At 45.0% G+C, this 19,143-nt stretch overlaps 1 protein-coding gene across 3 annotated transcripts in view; it reads left to right on the plus strand.

The window, feature by feature from the left end:
• LOC118357505 (serine-rich coiled-coil domain-containing protein 2-like) overlaps window positions 1-19,143 on the plus strand; it is a 75,043-nt gene that overhangs the window by 37,368 nt on the left and 18,532 nt on the right. For 2 of the 3 annotated variants that reach the window (XM_035734656.2, XM_052478280.1), the window contains exons 4-6: window positions 13,143-13,245; window positions 15,110-15,194; window positions 15,831-15,993. In XM_035734656.2, coding sequence (XP_035590549.2) covers window positions 13,143-13,245; window positions 15,110-15,194; window positions 15,831-15,993 — 351 coding nt within the window. The remainder of the gene's footprint in view (window positions 1-13,142; window positions 13,246-15,109; window positions 15,195-15,830; window positions 15,994-19,143) is intronic. The other variant, XM_052478281.1, reaches the window with a different exon arrangement.

Here is a 19,143-nt window from a genome sequence, read left to right on the forward strand (position 1 = left end):
ACTGAGAGAGGAGTGCTGCTTCACTAGGGACTGAGAGAGGAGTGCTGCTTCACTAGGGACTGAGAGAGGAGTGCTGCTTCGCTAGGGACTGAGAGAGAGGAGTGCTGCTTCGCTAGGGACTGAGAGAGAGAGGAGTGCTGCTTCGCTAGGGACTGAGAGAGAGGAGTGTGTGGGACTGCGTGTTAGAGCACCGGCCTGGAGGCATGACTAATTCAGCCGGAGCTATTTGATTGCCTGCCTCGCTCCAGCAGACAGTGCAGGAAGCCTGCTGTCATAATACAGTCGCTGCCCTTTTTAAATAACTTTGAACCATGCTGCCTTATGTGAGAGCAAGGCTGAGGTATTTGATTAGGTTTTTCATTATTACATCGGTGTGTGGCAAAGGCTATCCACCCAACATCATTCACACGACCATCTGCTGGCCAATGGTGATTTTGACGCATGCCAGAGACAGACAGACAGACAGACACACACACACACACACACACACACACACACACACACACACACACACACACACACACACACACACACACACACACACACACACACACACACACACACACACACAGTCTTGTATAACTAACCTTGTGGGGACACACAATTCAGTCCCCTTCAAAATCCTATTTTCCCTAACCCTAGCTCCTAAACCTCATTCTAACCCTAACACAACTTCTTACCTTATCCCTAACCCCACCCCCCACCCCCAACCCCCTAGATATAGTATTTTATCTGTGGGGACGAAACTGTAACAAAAATGTCCCCAGTTGGTCAAATGTTTGTTTGTTCGCTATTCTTGTGGGGACTTACCAGTAGAGTCACACACACACACACACACACGGAGGCCGGAGGACTTGATGCTCATTCACTTCAGGAGCCAGTGGAGTGTTAAGACAGAGAAGTGACAGTGTGCTGGGCTCCTGGAACTAATGTCCCCATGCTGGCGTCAGTCCCCTCTCCTGCTGTCCTTATGCGCGTGGGAGCATCCGTTATGCTCGGGCATCACCTCAACTCTCATTCCGAGCAGCTACGTCAGCCCTGCTAAGCCTGGCCGTCCTGTCTGCCTGCGCTCGTCTCCTCACAGAGGGACAGGCCACGTCTTGCTTTACTCGCTCGGAAGGTATCGGCTGAATGTTTCAGTGCACAAGGCTGTGATGCTCCATTTACGTGGGTGTGTTACAATAGATTAATTGGGACAAATAGCATACGGATTCACAGCTCAAATCAGGCAGCAACATGTCGGTATGTGTTGAAAGCCAGTTTTAGATGTTGACAATGACGTCGCATGTTCACTGAACACTAGACACCCTAAATGCTTGTCGGAGATGACAACTATTGATTTAGCTCTTTTGGTCTTGTTGCCAGAAGGTCTTGTTGCCATGTATGTCGCTAGCGGAAGATGCAGAGCTTGTTCGTACAAGGCTTCTGTAAATAAACCGGTGTGCAGACAGGCCACCGGGTGGCATGTGAAGGTCTATAGACCTGCAGGCCCGGGTTATGCATGTAGGGCCGTCACCATTGCCCTCATTCATGCTTCTCCTCACAGCTCAGACTCCCCCCAATCCTCTCTCGCTCCCTTTGTCTCACCACCCCGCACACACACACCACCCCGCTCCTCCATAATCATCCCCACTGCTAGAGCAGAGGATATGCAGGCGGAGCACATTATGGCCAGAAGAATGAGTGTGCCTGGGGAGACCCTTTGTTGTTCTCCGCATTGCTTCACACTATCTGGAGTTCCTTGGACTTTTTGTTGTTGTATCAATCTGAATCAATAAAGCCACGAAGTTGGATGGCGTTGCAGATGCTCGGAAATGCTGCTGAGGAAAACGTACTGACAATATGATCACAAATGTGTTTCCTCTGCAGTATACTCCTGTATTTCAACAGCAACTGTAGCCAGAGTTGTATTCATCTCTCTTTGAGGTTTTGTAAAAGACTACAGACCAGTAAAGGATACCAAGCACAGCAGCAGCAGACGGTTGTTTGTGATCCATCCAAGGTCAGAAACCTGTTCACAAGCTCCCAAATATTTCCCTCTTCTTGCAGTGTGCTGATGCCCCAGATCCTCTCTTCTTCCTCCTCCAGCTCTCGCTCGCTCTCTCTAGCTCGCTCGCTCTCTCTAGCTCGCTCGCTCTCTCTAGCTCGCTCGCTCTCTCTAGCTCGCTAGCTCGCTCTCTCTAGCTCTGCTCGCTCGCTCGCCTCTTTCTCGCTCTCTCTAGCCCTCTCTCGCCCTCTTTCTTGCCTTCTTTCTTTCTTGCCTTCTTTCTTGCCTTCTTTCTCGCTCTCTCTCTAGCTCTGCTCGCTCGCTCGCCCTCTTTCTTGCTTTCTTGCCTTCTTTCTTGCCTTCTAGCTCGCTCGCTCTCTCTCTCTAGCTCTAGCTCGCTCTCTCTCTCTCTAGCTCTAGCTCGCTCTCTCGCTCGCCCTCTTTCTCGCCCTCTTTCTTGCCTTCTTTCTTGCCTTCTTTCTTGCCTTCTTTCTTGCCTTCTTTCTCGCTCTCTCTCTAGCTCGCTCGCCCTCTTTCTTGCCTTCTTTCTTGCCTCTTTCTAGCTCGCTCTCTCTCTCTCTCTCTAGCTCGCTCGCTCTCTCTCTAGCTTGCTTGCTCTAGCTTGCTTGCTCTAGCTCGCTCAATTCAATTCAAGGGCTTTATTGGCATGGGAAACATGTGTTAACATTGCCAAAGCAAGTGAGGTAGATAATATATAAAGTGAATATATAAAGTGAAATAAACAATAAAAATCTAGGTGGTTATAGAATTTAACGGCTCTTTTCTGGATTTTGATAATTAGTGCGTATCTGCCTAATTCTGCTCTGCATGCATTATTTGGTGTTCTATGTTGTATACGGAGGATATTTTTGCAGAATTCTGCTTGCAGAGTCTCAATTTGGCGTTTGTCCCATTTTGTGAAGTGATGGTTGGCTCGCTCGCCCTCTCTCTAGCTCTCTCGCCCTCTCTCTCGAGCTCTCTCGCCCTCTTTCTCGCCCTCTTTCTCGCCCTCTGTCTCGCCCTATCTCTAGCTCTCTCTCTAGCTCTCTCTCTCTCTAGCTCGCTTGCTCTAGCGCTCTCTCGCTCTCGCTCTCGCTCTCGCTCTAGCTCTAGCTCTAGCTCTCTCTCTCTCTCTCTAGCTCGATCTCTCTCTAGCTCGCTCGCTCAATTCAATTCAATTCAAGGGCTTTATTGGCTTGGGAAACATGTGTTAACATTGCCAAAGCAATGGCTGCATATCTGCCTGCCTGTCTGTTAGCTAGCATCCCATAAAAATGTAGGTGGTTATAGAATTTAACGGCTCTTTTCTGGATTTTGATAATTAGTGGGTATCGGCCTAATTCTGCTCTGCATGCATTATTTGGTGTTCTACGTTGTATACAGAGGATATTTTTGCAGAATTCTGCGTGCAGAATCTCAATTTGGTGTTTGTCCCATTTTGTGAAGTCATGGTTGGCTCTCTCTCTCTCTCGCTCTCTCTCTAGCTCGCTCGCTCTCTCTCTGGCTCGCTCTCTCTCTGGCTCGCTCTCTCTCTGGCTCGCTCTCTCTCTAGCTCGCTCTCTAGCTCGCTCTCTAGCTCGCTCGCTCGGTCTCCCCGGCTCGTTCGCTCGCTCGCTCTCCCCGGCTCGTTCGCTCGCTCGCTCTCCCCGGCTCGTTCGCTCGCTCGCTCTCCCCGGCTCGTTCGCTCGCTCGCTCTCCCCGGCTCGTTCGCTCGCTCGCTCGCTCTCCCCGGCTCGTTCGCTCGCTCGCTCGCTCTCCCCGGCTCGTTCGCTCGCTCGCTCTCCCGCTCGCTCGCTCGCTCTCCCGGCTCGCTCGCTCGCTCTCGCTCTCCCGGCTCGCTCGCTCGCTCTCGCTCTCCCGGCTCCTCGCTCGCTCGCTCTTCGCTCGCTCGCTCTCGCTCTCCCGGCTCGTTCCCTCGCTCTCGCTCTCTCCCGCTCGCTCGCTCTCCCGGCTCGCTCGCTCGCTCTCGCTCTCTCGCCGCTCCCGGCTCGTTCGCTCGCTCGCTCTCCCCGGCTCGTTCGCTCGCTCGCTCGCTCGTTCTCCCCGGCTCGTTCGCTCGCTCGCTCGCTCGCTCTCCCCGGCTCGCTCGCTCGCTCTCTCTCTCTCTCTCCCCGGCTCGCTCTCTCGCTACCCACAACTGTCTTTCTTTCTCGCTCCCTTCCTCCCAGTTCATCACAGATATTCTCTTGTCAAAGCTTCCCCGGTGTATTTGCAACCCACTGCCTCCTCCATGCGGGCTTTAAAAACATACGCTGGTAGTCATTGCTCTGACACAGGCAGGATTTACTCACGGCGCGAGTGTAGCACCAATTTTTAATCATGCCTGCGATGGGCCTGACCTTCTTCCTCCACTTTACTGATGCTACTTGACAATTTCATTACCCTTCAACGCTCTCCCTCCCACCTAAGCTCCCCCTCCCACACTCACTGCCACACCGCACACTGATTCGCTAAGCGGCAGATCTTGTCTCCTTTAGTGTGGTAGGCCTATAGTAGGGTCTGGGTTAGGCTTGAATGGACGAGGACGGCCCATACAAAATTCTACAAACTCAGTTTGTTGAACATTAAAAAATATATATATATATTATTTGGAATGTTTGGCGCAAACATTGAGGATAGTTCTCTGAACTGGATTGGTCTACTTTCCCTTATCCACCCTGAGCCAGGATGGACGGGTGAGGAAAAAGTTCTGACCGTTGGTGAGTGGCTGTCCGTGTCGCAGATCTCCGTATATTAGCGACTGTGCCACAAACATGGCCCGGGTCAGCATCGTGTTTATCCTCCAGAGACGTCAGTGTAGTGAGAGAGAACCCCAACGCCTCTGAAAAGGGCCCAGGTGAGTCAATGATGTTGACAGGGCCAACGCCGCTCTGTAGGACTCTCTCCCCCCCCCCCCCCTTTTTTTTCCCTTTCCTGCGTCTTCTTGCAGTTCAATTTGCCTCCACACTATAACCCATCAGACTAAAACAGTACAACTCCGTCACCAAAAGAAAGGTTCTGAGCCTCGGGGTTACATTGCTCATTAAGTTGTCACTTTGGCTCACGCGTGGCGCACGACCAGGAGAGGTAATCTGAATGTTAATGTGACGACTCCACCAGACATCAATCGTCAAAGTGGACTCATCACTAAAGAAAGCTTTGTGTAGTCCTGTACTCTTCTCTGTATTTTCTGCCTATTTAGAAACTGTCGCGTCATTGTCTAGTCCAGTAACCATATTTAAGGCTGTGTTTGTGTGTGTGTTTGTGTGTGTGTGTGTGTGTGTGTGTCCGTGTCCCTCCCAGAATAGTGTCACATTTTGAGTTTGGTTTCAAGCCGACAGCTGTGTCCACAAATATTGATGAGAGAGAAGAAGTGTGTGCTTTCCCTCGAACAGTCCAGTGCGTGTGCGTTGGTAACCTAATGTAGAAGGCATAAAATAAATGCCTGAGTTTGATTTCTTTCAGGTCCCGATGACAGACTTGGGAGGCATACGGTGTACCCGCTTATTTAGAAATGCCGACAGTATAATTTTCAATACCGCCCCAAAAAAATCCATTATTTATTAGTTTTTATATACAGTACCAGTCAAAATGTATTTCCTTTAACTGTTGAAAGCGAGGAAGAACTGAAGCAATAATGGAGAAAGAGGTATGCTAATAACATTAGGGGAAATATTATGAACGTTATATACAGTACCAGTCGAAATGTTGGACACCAATTCATTCAAGAGTTTTTCTTTATTGTTACTATTTTCTACTTTGTAGAATGATAATAATAATAATAATATATGCCATGATGGTGAAGACATCCAAACTATGAAATAACACGTGATCATGTACAGTAGTAACCAAAAAAAGTGTAAACAAATAGCCACCGTTTGCCTTAATTACAGCTTTTCATACTCTTGGCATTCTCTCAACCAGCTTCATGAGGAGTTCCCACATATGCTGAGCACTTGTTGGCTGCTTTTCCTTCACTCTGCGGTCCAACTCATGCCAAACCATCTCAATTGGGTTGAGGTTGGGTGATTGTGGAGGCCAGGTCATCTGATGCGGCACTCCATCACTCTCCTCCTTGGTCAAATAGCCCTTACACAGCCTGGTGTTGTGTTGGGTCATTGTCCTGTTGAAAAACAAATGATAGTCCCACTAAGCCAGATGGTATGGTGTATCGCATCAGAATGCTGTGGTAGCCATGCTGGTTAAGTGTGCCTTGAATTCGAAATAAATCAGTGACGGTGTCACCAGCAAAGCATCCCAACTCCATCACACCACCTCCATGCTTCACGGTGGGAACCGCACATGCGGAGATCATCCGTTCACCTACTTTGCATCTCACAAAGACATAGATAGCGGTTGGAACCATCAATCTCAAATTTGGACTCGTCAGACCAAAGGACAGATTTCCACCTGTCTAATGTCCATTGCTTGTGTTTCTCTTCTTATTGGTGTCCTTTTAGTAGTGGTTTCTTTGCAGTAATTCGTCCATGAAGGCCTGATTTCATGCAGTTTCCTCTGAACGGTTGATGTTGATGTGTCCGTTACTTGAACTGGGCTGAAAACTGAGGCTGGCAACTATAATGAACTTATCCTCTGCAGCAGAGGTAGCTCTGGGTTTTCCTTTCCTGTGGCGGTCCTCATGAGAGCCAGTTTCATCATAGCGCTTGATGGTTTTTGTGACTGCACTTGAAGAAACTTTCTTTATAATTTTCCAGCTTGACTGGTTCATGTCTTGAAGTAATGGTGGACTGTCATCTCTCTTTGCTTATTTGAGCTGTTGCAATAATATGGACTTGGTCTTTTACCAAATAGGGCTATCTTTTGTATACCATCCCTCCCTTGTCACAACACAACTGATTGCCTGAAACGCATTATTAAGAAGGAAAGAAATTCCACAAATGAAATTAGATTTGAAACGCATTCCAGGTGAAGCTGGTTGAGAGAATGCCAAGAGTACAAAGCTGTCAAGGCAAAGGGTAGCTACTTTGAAGAATTTCAAATCTCAATATATATTTTGATTTAACACTTTTTTTGGGTTACTACATCATTCTATATGTGTTATTTCATAGTTTTGATGTCTTCACTTATTCTCCAATGTAGGAAATAGTAAAAATAAAGAAAAACCCTTGAATGAATAGGTGTCTAAACTTTTTACTGGTACTGTATACATGTTAAATATATGTTTAGAAAGAAATGGCACCTTTTTGTGTGCACTTTTGGTAATTCCGTGCACCCTGAAAGTCTGGATACCGCCCAACCCTAACTGTTGAGAAGAAAAATAGGCCCAGTTCAACCAATCCAGTAAATTAAAATGTGTCACCTTGTTAACATCCAAAAGTGGAAGTCGTGTCACAGGCTCTTTCTATTTCCCCTGAAAACCGGATGCATCCAGTTGTTGCCGACTCAGCTGAGGGTGCTTTGTTGGTGCGTGAGTGTGTGTGACTCCCAACAGTTGGGTCAGATTTTGAGGGTAGTTTCACTCCGACAGCTGTGTTCATCAAGTGAAACATGAAAGCAGCTTTCACAGGCTGCTGGTAAATTATTAGTCCAGATTGGGGAGGCATGAAATAGATTTCAACTTGCTTTGGACTTCAACTCCCATCAGCATCTGTGGTGCAAAGCCCCTGTGGGATTTTTCCTGGCTGGGCAGCTATATAACAAGTGGAGTGTCACAAAATGAGATTGGGAAGAGGGAAACCTCACCGGGAAAAAAACTTCCTTTGGCAAACAGTTGAGGCAAATCTTTGGCAAATTTTGTATTTTCAGATACAAATGAGCGACTTGTGGCGAACTTTCTATTGTTTGCTTCAAATTAGCTTCAAACTCATGATGTATGCAAATTAGATGAGGTTTCAAGTTGCTTTGTTTATTAACATTGAAATGAATCTACATGAACCAAATCACAACTTTAAATGAACTTGCTTCTCACAGAGAACTGAACTAAATATACTGAACAACATGCATTCGAAACAGTCTAAACAGATACAAATGAAATCCAATACAACTTGAAATCATCAGCATGCTAATGAAGAAAAGAGCAAAGGCCAGAATATTTCCCAAATAACATTTACGTGAGAGAAATGTGAACACATTGGGGATGTTGACCGGGGAGGCAGGGTAGCCTCGTGGTTAGAGCGTTGGACTAGTAACCGAAAGGTTGCAAGTTCAAATCCCCGTGCTGACAAGGTACAAATCTGTCGTTCTGCCCCTGAACAGGCAGTTAACCCACTGTTCCTAGGCCGTCATTGAAAATAAGAATTTGTTCTTAACTGACTTGCCTAGTTAAATAAAGGTAAAATAAAATTAAAATAAACTACAGAATTTATATGAGCCAAGTGATGACTGAGCAATAGCTTTCAACCAATGAAGGTTTAAAAGAGAATGAACAAAATGTAACTAATTAAAACAAAATCAAACCCAGTTCAAAACTATTGTGTTTTGGAGTGAACTTTGCAGATGGTGGCTCCGTGGAAGTCCTTTGGTCCAAAGTTTGTTCAATGGATGCACTGAAACAATCAGAACACACAAAAACATTAGTATACTGAAAAGGATGACTAAAAAACTTTTCTATTTGGGCATCTTAAAAGGTAGGTTCCGCAGCTAAAGGGTGGGTTTTGCTTTTAGAAAAACGGGGTCATCGGTTACAAAGTTGCCTTGATGTTGCTTCTCACTGAAACGGGCATTCAATATTTTTCAGCAAGTAAACAATGTTTCTGCCTTGTATAAATGCTATATAAACAAACAATGTAGCTAGCATAAAATAAATCTGCCTTTAAAAAAATAAAAAAAAAATATGTGTGGCCAACTGTTCCTAGAGAGCCACAGTATATAAGATTTTTCTCCGGCCGTGCCTCAACACAATTGATTCAAACTATTTGTCTTTCATCTAGACTGGGGACCTATCTAGCCAGTTGTCTACTAGTTGTCTCTTCCTGACCGGTGTATAAGGCTTGGACTGAAGAAAAGTAACAAACTTGAGTTATGCTTAATATTCATATTACATGAGCCACAGGTTTGCCAAAATTGAAATAGATTGTTGAGAGAGTTGTTTGCCCAAAAAAAGCCTCTGGCAAACTGTTTGCCACTAATGACAATATAATTCACAGATTCACTCCTGGCAACATTGTGTGGCACAATATTTTGTTTGCAGCAAATTTGCCACAAACTTTGCTGCATCAAATACATTTTTGTAAGTGAATGAGTGACCAAAAATGTAGGTGTTTCTTGTTGTTGACCAAAAATAGCCAAAACAAAAACAATCAATACCTCCTGTGTCTTCCGGGAAAACCTAGATGGAGTGACCATCTTTTGCCGGACTCGTCTATGTCAGGACTTAGACAAGGTTGGGTCAGGTTTTGAGTGTATGCACTATAGTCCAGCATAGTATTGGTTAAATTCCATCCACTTATCGATTTAGTAGAAAAGTTTAGAAATTTATGTGGAGAAAATAAGCAAAGTCATATTTGCATTCTCATAGAAATGCCGCGGTATGAAAGAGAAGGCCTCGGTTACAAGGTTTTCACAGATCGCATGTGTGGAGCTCTGCCATTGTACTCTGCCCGCCAGTTTGAAAAGCCACTTCATTGTGAGGATCAAAATGAACCCTGCGATATAAAAATGTTTTGTAAAAATCCCACGACACACAGAGAGAGAGGAAAGTAGTGCAGTCTGAAAACAGATAAAATATACAAACCATTGAAGAGGAAATGACAAGGCTACTCTAAACCAGGCCGTAGACTTCTTTTGAATAGGATGCTGTAATGAAAACATGGGAGGGGGGTCAGGCCTTGTAGAGGCCTCTGATGTTGTCCTCCAATGTTAGCAATAGCGAGGTCAGTGCTCAGTGTGCCAGCCCAGCCGTCTTACATCCTTTTGAGGAAGGACCGTTGAGGTTGGAAGAAAACAGAACTGGAAAGGACAGGATCCAGATCAAAGAACCCACACCACATAGCTTATCTGGCCATCCGGCTCAACAGACCAGAATTTTTTACATGTATTTATTTTTTATTTCACCTTTATTTAACCAGGTAGGCTAGTTGAGAACAAGTTCTCATTTGCAACTGCGACCTGGCCAAGATAAAGCATAGCAGTTCGACACATACAACGACACAGAGTTACACATGGAATGAACAAAACATACAGTCAATAATACAGTACAAAAAAAAATATATACAGTGAGTGCAAATAAGGTCAAATAAGAATAGGGTGCAGTGGAGTTAAATGAATGTGGGGGGCTTTCAAGATCCATTTCTAGATCGGTTTCATGTGTACATGCGTGAGGTCTTGAAGGGACAGCACCCAATTATCATTCAGAGCTCTCACTTTGGTGAACCTTTTGAACTTAGAATTTTTCTCCCCAATTTCGTGATATCCAATTGGTAGTTAGACTTTCCCATCACTGAAACTCCCCTACGGACTTGGGAGAGGCGAAGGTCAATAGCCATGCATCCTCCTAAACACAACCCTGCCAAGCCGCACTGCTCCTTGACACACTACTCGCATAACCCGGAGGAAACACTATCCAGCTGTCAACCGAAGTCAGCTTGCAGGCACACGGCTCTCCACAAGGAGTTGCTAGAGCGCGATGGGACAAGGCAATCCCGGCTGGCCAAACCCTCCTCTGACTTGGACTCATGGGTATAAAGAGCCAGTGTTTTATTTATTTATTTATTATTTAACAAGGCCTAGCGGAACCCCCCGCAACAGCCAGTGAAAGTGCATGGCGCCAAATTCAAAACAACAAAAATCTCATCATTAGAATTCCTCAAGCGTACAAGTATTTTAAACCATTTTAAAGATACAATTCTCATTAATCCAGCCACAGTGTCTGATTTCAAAAAGGATTTACAGCGAAAGCACCACAAACAATTGTTAGGTCACCACCAAGCCACAGAATGAATAAACAGCCATTTTTCCAGCCAAAGAGAGGAGTCACAAAAAGCAGAAATAGAGAAAATTAATCACGAACCTTTGATCTTCATCTGATGACACTCATAGGACTTCATGTTACACAATACATGTATGTTTTGTTTGATAAAGTTCATATTTATATAAAAAAATCAGATTATATTGGCGCGTTACGTTCAGTTGTTCTAAAACATGCGGTGATTGTGCAGAGAGCCACATCAATTTACAGAAATACTCATAATAAATATTGATAGAGATACGACTATTATACATGGAACTTTTAGATAAACTTCTCCTTAATGCAACCGCTGTGTCAGATTTTTAAAAAACTTAACGGAGAAAGCAGACCATACAATAAACTGAGGACAGCCTTTAGACAACAAAGCAGCCAAAAAGACACCTGTCAAATTGGGTAGTCAACATTACTCAGAAATAGCATTTTAAATATTCACTTACCTTTGATCTTCATCAGAATGCACTCCCAGGTATCCCAGTTCCACAAATGTTTGATTTGTTCGATAATGTCCAAATATCTTCTTTTGTTTGGGCATTTGGTAAACAAATCCAAAAGCGCGTTCAGGTCGCGCCTAACATCGGACGAAAAGTTCAAAAAGTTCCATTACAGCCTGTAGAAACATGCCAACCTAAGTATGGAATCAATCTTTAGGATGTTTTTAACATAGCTTCATTAATGTTCCAACCGGACAATTCCTTTGTCTGTACAATTGAAGTGGAACGTAGCTAACTTTCACGTGAGCGCACCAGACCGAGGCTGTGGCACTCTGCCAGACCACTCACTCAAAGAGCCCTTATGAGCAGAATCCTCAAAACAGGTTCTAAATACTGTTGACATCTAGTGGAAGCCCTGGGAAGTGAAAATGCTGCCCCCTATCCCAAAAAGGTTAAGAACAAATTCTTATTTACAATGACGGCCAATCCCGACTTAACCTGGACGACGCTTGGCCAATTGTGCGCTGCCCAATGGGACTCCCGTTCTCGGCTGGCTGTGTGACACCCTGGGATTGAATCTGGGTCTGTAGTGATGCCTTAAACTGCTGCGCCACTGAATCCCATAGAACATGATTTTAAAGTGCAGCCAATACTTTGAGTTAGTTTCGGTGCATTTCCACTTAGAATTTACCCCACTGTTTTACGTAAAGGCTCAGACTTTTCTCTTTCCATCTACGTAGTCCGGCACCCATTTCTCACTGGGCCATGGCTCCAACAGACCTGCTCTAACTTGGGGCCGAGGCGAGGCCGCTGGGGCTTTTTGGGAGCGTTTACATAACAATGGCTAACTATGAACACACTCGACGGTTAACACCTCCCCACAAAGCAACCTTTTTGATTATGTAGAGGTTGTCTTCAAGTCCTCCCTGTAAGGCCTCTATGGAAACACAATTTCTCTAGTATAGCATCGGATGTATACACTAGTAAAACACTGGTGTTAGTCGAAAAGCAGCAATGGAGAGATTTCAGTGAGATGCCCCTAGTTACAGGCAGTTCCACATAGAGGCGGAGTGTCTGCCTGTAGCTATGATGACAAGTGAGCAAGCCGACAGCGACAAGGCTGCTTAGGGGATCTGAGATCCCTAAAAAATGTAGCTAACGTAAGACCTTGGCCATTGATCTCTCCTTGGAGCGCCTGTGTTGTTTTTTTTTCTTCTTGCAGGAGATTAGGCTGTAATGTCATGCTACGGATGGATGGGCGCGTGCCATGGGGAAATGTCATTTCCCCAGGAGCGCTGTGCTGTGACTAAGCCCACTCTAAGCGAAGGCAGGGGGCCAGAGCAAAAGGGGAATGGGCCTGAAGATAACGATACTCGATATGGAGACAGACAGATTCTCTTACGGCCAAGGATTGATTGTTTGTTTCACTACCCTCCCCCACACACACTTTCATCCTACTATTTGTCTAAAGTTGGTTTCTCTTCAATATCATTTTTTTTCTTCTCCAGCAGATCTATTGTCATTTTGCATAAAACAAGTAACCATTTTCAACCTGTCTTGAGGGGTCATTAAGACTTTAAACGTTTTACCCCATACATTATTGAACAATCTCTTCGAGAGCTGTCATTTTCTTTGTTGCAATAATTTACCATGCAATTCTGTCTTTCAACCTTGTTCTTCGAGGAAATATTTCCCTTGAAGGAGATGAACAGCCTTTTCAAAATTGTTTCTGTCTCTGCTTCTGTTATTGTATAAATGAGGCTTCAAACGGACTAATCTCGCTGTCTGTCTTGCTGTCTCTCTCGCTCTCTAATGCTAGGACATACTAAACAACCTGGACAACCTAGAGTCTGGGTGTGACCTGGACGACGATGACCTCATGCTGGACGATGACCTCCCTGAGGATGGCTCCTTGCATGGTGGTGAGTGTGGTTTTTGTCTAGACACGGATCTCAGCGCAGTTTTGTAGTTTTCCCTTGTAGTTTTCCCTAATGATCCAGATTAGGTTTGGTGGAGAGTAAGCTCATCCTAGTGCTGTGCCGATGGGCAACTTAGTTCTAACGGGAGCCAGCGTGGGGAAAAGGGGCCTGAACAAGGAGAGCGCTGTTCGGTCAGAAAGACTGCATGGGAATGCACCTCACAAGCTCAGCATCATGTGTTGAAGCATATAGTTACAGTTAGCATAAGGCCATGTCAATCTGCCCAAGGTGCCCTCCCTCCTGTTTGACCATAGTTGGAGTAAGAAGGTCATAACCCCGATATCTGGGGAGGGGTCCTATAACAGCTTCCTTCAGAGGCACGAAACCCGCATGGAAAAGGGGAAGGCCTTAGCTTTCTACACTCTTGACAGGAAAAACCCCAAACGTCAAAGGCACTTTCACTCTTTGCCTCTTCGCCTTTGCCTCCTGGTAAAGCCTCTTCAGCCGTATCCGAGTACACACAGCCAGACTAGGGAATTTAAGTTTTCAAAGCAACACATTCACGCACTCTCAGGTGATTTCTTTCAAGGTCTGTTTAAAAAAATATATATATATTCCGTGTCCATAGCAGTCTTGTTTTGAACCTTTTAATCGTGGGTGGAAGAAGAATGCATATTTTCAGAGAACCCAGACACAACAGATGCTTAAGGAATGCAGAGAGGGCTGTGTTCGTAGTTGCCTCAGTACTGACCCTCTATATACCTCTGGTAGCAGCATGTCAAGCTTGGGAGGATCAATTTGTTCTCTACCGCAGTCTCTCTTTTGCCGTGTTTTCATCCCACTCAGATTTGCTTGGGAAGCTGTGCAGAGAGACTATTCTGGGGTAGACTATTCAAGGCTTCACTTGAAGTGTTCTGTTGTTTGCAGAGTTTCCTGTTGGCCTCTGTGTTAGTGAGACACCGCCAGATAGATGATACTGAGTCTCAGGCATCAGATTTGGTAATGTGCTCTTAGTTCAGATAGCTTTCTCGGCCCTGCTCTCGAACTGCTCCCAGCAATCTGGAAACACTAGTTATATAGTACCTACGTTAGTACCTTTATGTTTATTTGTTTTTTTAAATGCTTTATAACCCATTTTTCTCCCCAATTGGTAGCTAGTCTTGTCCCATCACTGTAACTCTCGTATGGACTCTGGAGTGGCGAAGGATCGAGAGCCAAATGTCCTCCGAAACACGGACCTGCCAAGCCGCACTGCTTCTTGACACACTGCTTGCTTAACCCGGAAGCCAGCCACACCAATGTGTCGGAGGAAACACCTAACAGCTGGGGACCGAAGTCTGCGTGCACTGCGCCCGGTCATAGGAGTCCCAAGAACGCGATGGAACAAGGACATCCCAGCCGGCCAAACCTTCCCCTAACCCGGACGATGCTGGGCCAATTGTGCACCGCCTCATGGGTCTTCCGGTTGCGGCTGGCTGTGACACAGCGCGGGATCAAACCCGCATCTGTAGTGACGCCTCTAGCACTGTGATGCAGTGCCTTAGACCACTGCACCACTCGGGAGGCCCTCAGTTCCTCCCCATGCTCAAAGTACTGAGGAAGAAAAGATGGCATCATTTCTTTAGTGTGTGTGGCTTGGAGATTGGGCGTGCACACTTGTTTGTGTGTGTGTGAGATTCTGTCTCTGTATGCCAATGTGTGAGTGTGCTTACAGGTGTAGGATCTTAATTTGAGCCAGTTTTGTTTTCTACAGCAGGAAAATAATCCTGCAGCAACAGGAATATGCGACAACTTGTAGAAGTTATCGTGTTATGGTCCTCATTTTGACTCCATGCCTTTGTCTCTGTGGTCTTGTCTCCTGTTGTAGATACTGATGGGATGTCCCATCTGGCCCTGTGGCGGAGACGGCAGCTCTGTTGGACTGTAGACGACCGACTCCACAGTGACAACATGTGAGCTGCTGGGGGCTTTCGGTTACATTTCTTTGTCACACACATTCTGACCGTCTCTGCCTTTTGCCTTCTGGTATTGAGAGTCAGGCTGGGAATTTCCAGGGACCTCATAATTCGATATGGTCCTGATGCTTATATGCCGATGCGATATGTATTGCGATTCCATATACAGCACGATTCAATATGTACTGTGATTTGGTACTGTGTTTTTATTGCGATTCCGGTGTTCCAAACGTATTGCTTCTCTGCTGCAGAGGGACAAGAGAAAGCCGTGAGGAAATTATTTTGGGTGTTAAGTGCTCAAAACATGTTGGAGAACTAGCTATAGGATGATAAATACCAGAGTTTTTAAGCAGGTACATACAGACTAGTGCTAGCTAACGTTAACATCCAAGCCAAAATCACAATACTCTACCTACGTCAATATGAGTTGTGTATGTGTGCACTACTGATGTGGGAGACAGCCACTCATCCATCCCCTGGTAACCGGGTAACATGTCTCGTCCTCCTACCTGCCACTCACCTGTCCCAGGCTTCCTCCCGTGGGCACTCCGATTCACCCCCGTATCACGTGCAGTGACTATCTCGCTCTCTGCCTGTCTCTCTCTCTGTCTTTTTCCCCCTCTACCTCTCCAGTAGTGACTGTGTGTTCCAGACCTATGATGGGTACCAGAGTCAGGGCACAGGCTTGGCAGCCCCTCACCAGGCTGTGGAGCTGGATGAGCTGACACTGAAACACATGGCAGATGACTGCTGCTCTGTAAAGGCCCAGCTAGAACACCTGAAACTACTGCTGCAGGTCGGTCACACTCACACCATAACTCTGCTTCTGCTCCACTCATTCTGTGTAGATAGAACACAAGACTACATGATGGACAATACACTTGAATGCAAACAATCACACTATTTCCATGAATTGTTAGGATTCAAACACACTTACTCACTGATTTATACTATTCCTGTCTATTTGTGTCTGTACTGGAGGTGACTCCTACTGAGATCTACACTATATAAACAAAAGTATGTGGACACCCCTTCAAATGAGTGGATTTGGCTATTTCAGCCACACCCGGTGCTGACAGGTCTATAAAATCGAGCAAAAGTTTGGTGGAGGAAGAATAATGGTCTGGGGCTGTTTTTCATGGGTCGTGCTAGGCCCCTTAGTTCCAGTGAAGGGAAATCTTAACGCTATACCATACAATGACATTCTATACAATTCTGTGCTTCCAACTTTGTGGCAACAGTTTGGGATGAATTGGAACACATCAGTGCCCGACCTCACTAACGCTCTTGTGGCTGAATGGAATCAAGTCCCTGCAGAAATGTTCTAACATCTAGTGGGAAGCCTTCCCAGAAGAGTAGAGGCTGTTGTTAGAGCAGCAAATGGGGGACCAACTTCATATTAATGCCCATGATTTTGAAATGAGATGTTTGACGAGCAGGTGTCCACATACTTTTGGTCATGTAGTGTACTTTGAGAGTATTATGATCCTTTGTAAATGGATCGTTACACTCCAAAAGGCAGCGACTTGGTGGAACTTTGATATAACCAAATGTTTACTTTCTGTCGTAAAGAGCACACATTCAACTTCATTTAAAAAAGCATGTTATGAAGTACGATGATGTACGATATGAAGTAATAGGTTTGCCGATTTCATCTGAAATCAGCCAGAAATCCCTTTGTGACTGGGGGAATGGAAGCTGCTTATGTGCAACAGGGTGTGGCAATTGAATGCAAGCTTCACAAAGACATGTAAACCGTTAAAACATTTCTAGCCAGGGACTACTCAATAGTGCAGCCGTCTAAGGCACTGCATGGCAGTGATTGATGCATGACTGCCGACCCGAGTTCGATCCCGGGCTGTGTCGCAGCCCCCCAAATGTCCTTGTCCCATCGCACTCTAGCGACTCCTTGATGCGGGCCCGGGCGCGTGTTGTGCTGTTTCCACCGAATCATGTAGTAACCAAAAAAGCGTTTCTATATTTCAGATTATTCAAAGTAGCCACGTCTTGCCTTGATGACAGCTTTACACACGCTTGGCATTCTCTCAACCAGCTTCACCTGGAATGCTTTTCCAACTGTCTTGAAGGAGTTCCCACATGTTCAGCACTTGTTGGCTGCAATCGGGTGATTTGTGGAGGCCAGGTCATCTGATGCAGCACTCCATCACTCTCCTTCTTGGTCAAATAGCCCTTACACAACCTGGTGTTGTGTTGGGTCATTGTCCTGTTGAAAAACAAATGATAGTCCCTCTTAGTGCAAACCAGATGGGATGGCATATCGCTGCAGAATGCTGTGGTTTCCATGCAGAGTGTGCCAAGAATTCTAAATAAATCACTGACAGTGTCACCAGCAAAGCACCATCACACCACCACCTCCATGCTTCACGGTGGGAACCACACATGCAGAGATAATCCATTCACCTACTCTGCGTCTCAAAGACGGGAGCGTTTGGAACCAAAAATCTCAAATTTGAACTCCAGACCAAAAGACAGATTTCCACCTGTCTAATGTCCATTGCTCATGTTTCTTTGCCCAAGCAAGTCTTCATCTTATTGGTGTCCTTTAGTAGTGGTTTCTTTGTAGAAATTCGACCATGAAGACCTGATTCACGCAGTCCCCCTCTGAACAGTTGATGTTGAGATGTCGGTTACTCGTACTCTGTGAAGCATTTATTTGGGCTGCAATTTCTGAGGCTTCTAACTCTAATGAATTTATCCTCTGGCGGTCCTCATGAGAGCCAGTTTCATCATAGCACTTGATGGTTTTTGCGACTGCACTTGAAGAACCTTTCAAAGTTCTTTAAATTTTCCGGATTCACTGACCTTCATGTCTTAAAGTATTGATGTACTGTCGTTTCTTGCCATAATATGGAGTTGGTCTTTTACCAAATATCTTCTGTATACCAACACAACTGATTGGCTCAAATGCATTAAAATGGAAATAAATTCCACAAGGCACACCTGTTAATTGGAATGCTGGTTGGTTGAATGAAGCTGGTTGAGAGAATGCCAATAGTGTGCAAAGCTGTGATCAAGGCAAAGAGTGGCTACTTTGAAGAATTTCAAATATAAAATATATTTAATTTAACACTTTTTTGGGGTTACTACATTTATTCCATATGTTATTTCATAGTTTTGATTTCTTCACTATTCTGCAATGTAGAAAATAGTAAAAATAAAGAAAAACCCTTGAATGAGTTGGTGTCAACTTTTGACTGGTAGTGTATATATTGTTAAACCAAATCTATTTCTTAAGAGTAATCGTATTAGTATAAAATAATATACTTTAAAAGAAATGTTGAGCATACAGTATACCAAGTGTATTAATAGGGCGTTGGGGCACCACGAGCCAGAACTGCTTCAATGCTTCTTGGCATAGATCCTACAAGGGTGTCAATTTCGGACCCCGTTGTATTTTGATGAGAGTTTCAGGCTGTAACTATTATCATCTGTGCATTATCAACCGTGTTTCTATTGATTGGTAATTCATCTCCCGCTCCCCCGTAGTACCCAGAGAAAGCAGGGGGGGGGGGGGCAAATACTGTATGCGTCCCAAATGGCATCCTATTCCATATGTAGTGCACTACCTTTGACCAGCAGTGCACTATATACAATGTCTTCAGAAAGTATTCATAACCCTTGACTTATTCCACATTTTGTCACAGCCTGAATTCAAAATGGATTAAATAGATTTTTAAACATTTTTATCTCACCCATCTACACAGAATACACCATAATGACAAAGTGGAAACGATTTTTTTGAAATTGTTGCTTATTTTTGGGGAAATGAAATACAGAAATATCTCATTTACATAAGTATGCACACCCCTGAGTCAATACATGTTAGATTCACCTTTTCCAGCGATTTCCAGCTGTGAGTCTTTTGGGGTAAGCGTTCCACACCTGGATTGTACAATATTTGCACATTTTTTATTTTCTTTTTTAA

The sequence above is a fragment of the Oncorhynchus keta genome, chromosome 24 (assembly GCF_023373465.1).
Source record: "Oncorhynchus keta strain PuntledgeMale-10-30-2019 chromosome 24, Oket_V2, whole genome shotgun sequence".
Classification (NCBI taxonomy): domain Eukaryota; kingdom Metazoa; phylum Chordata; class Actinopteri; order Salmoniformes; family Salmonidae; genus Oncorhynchus; species Oncorhynchus keta.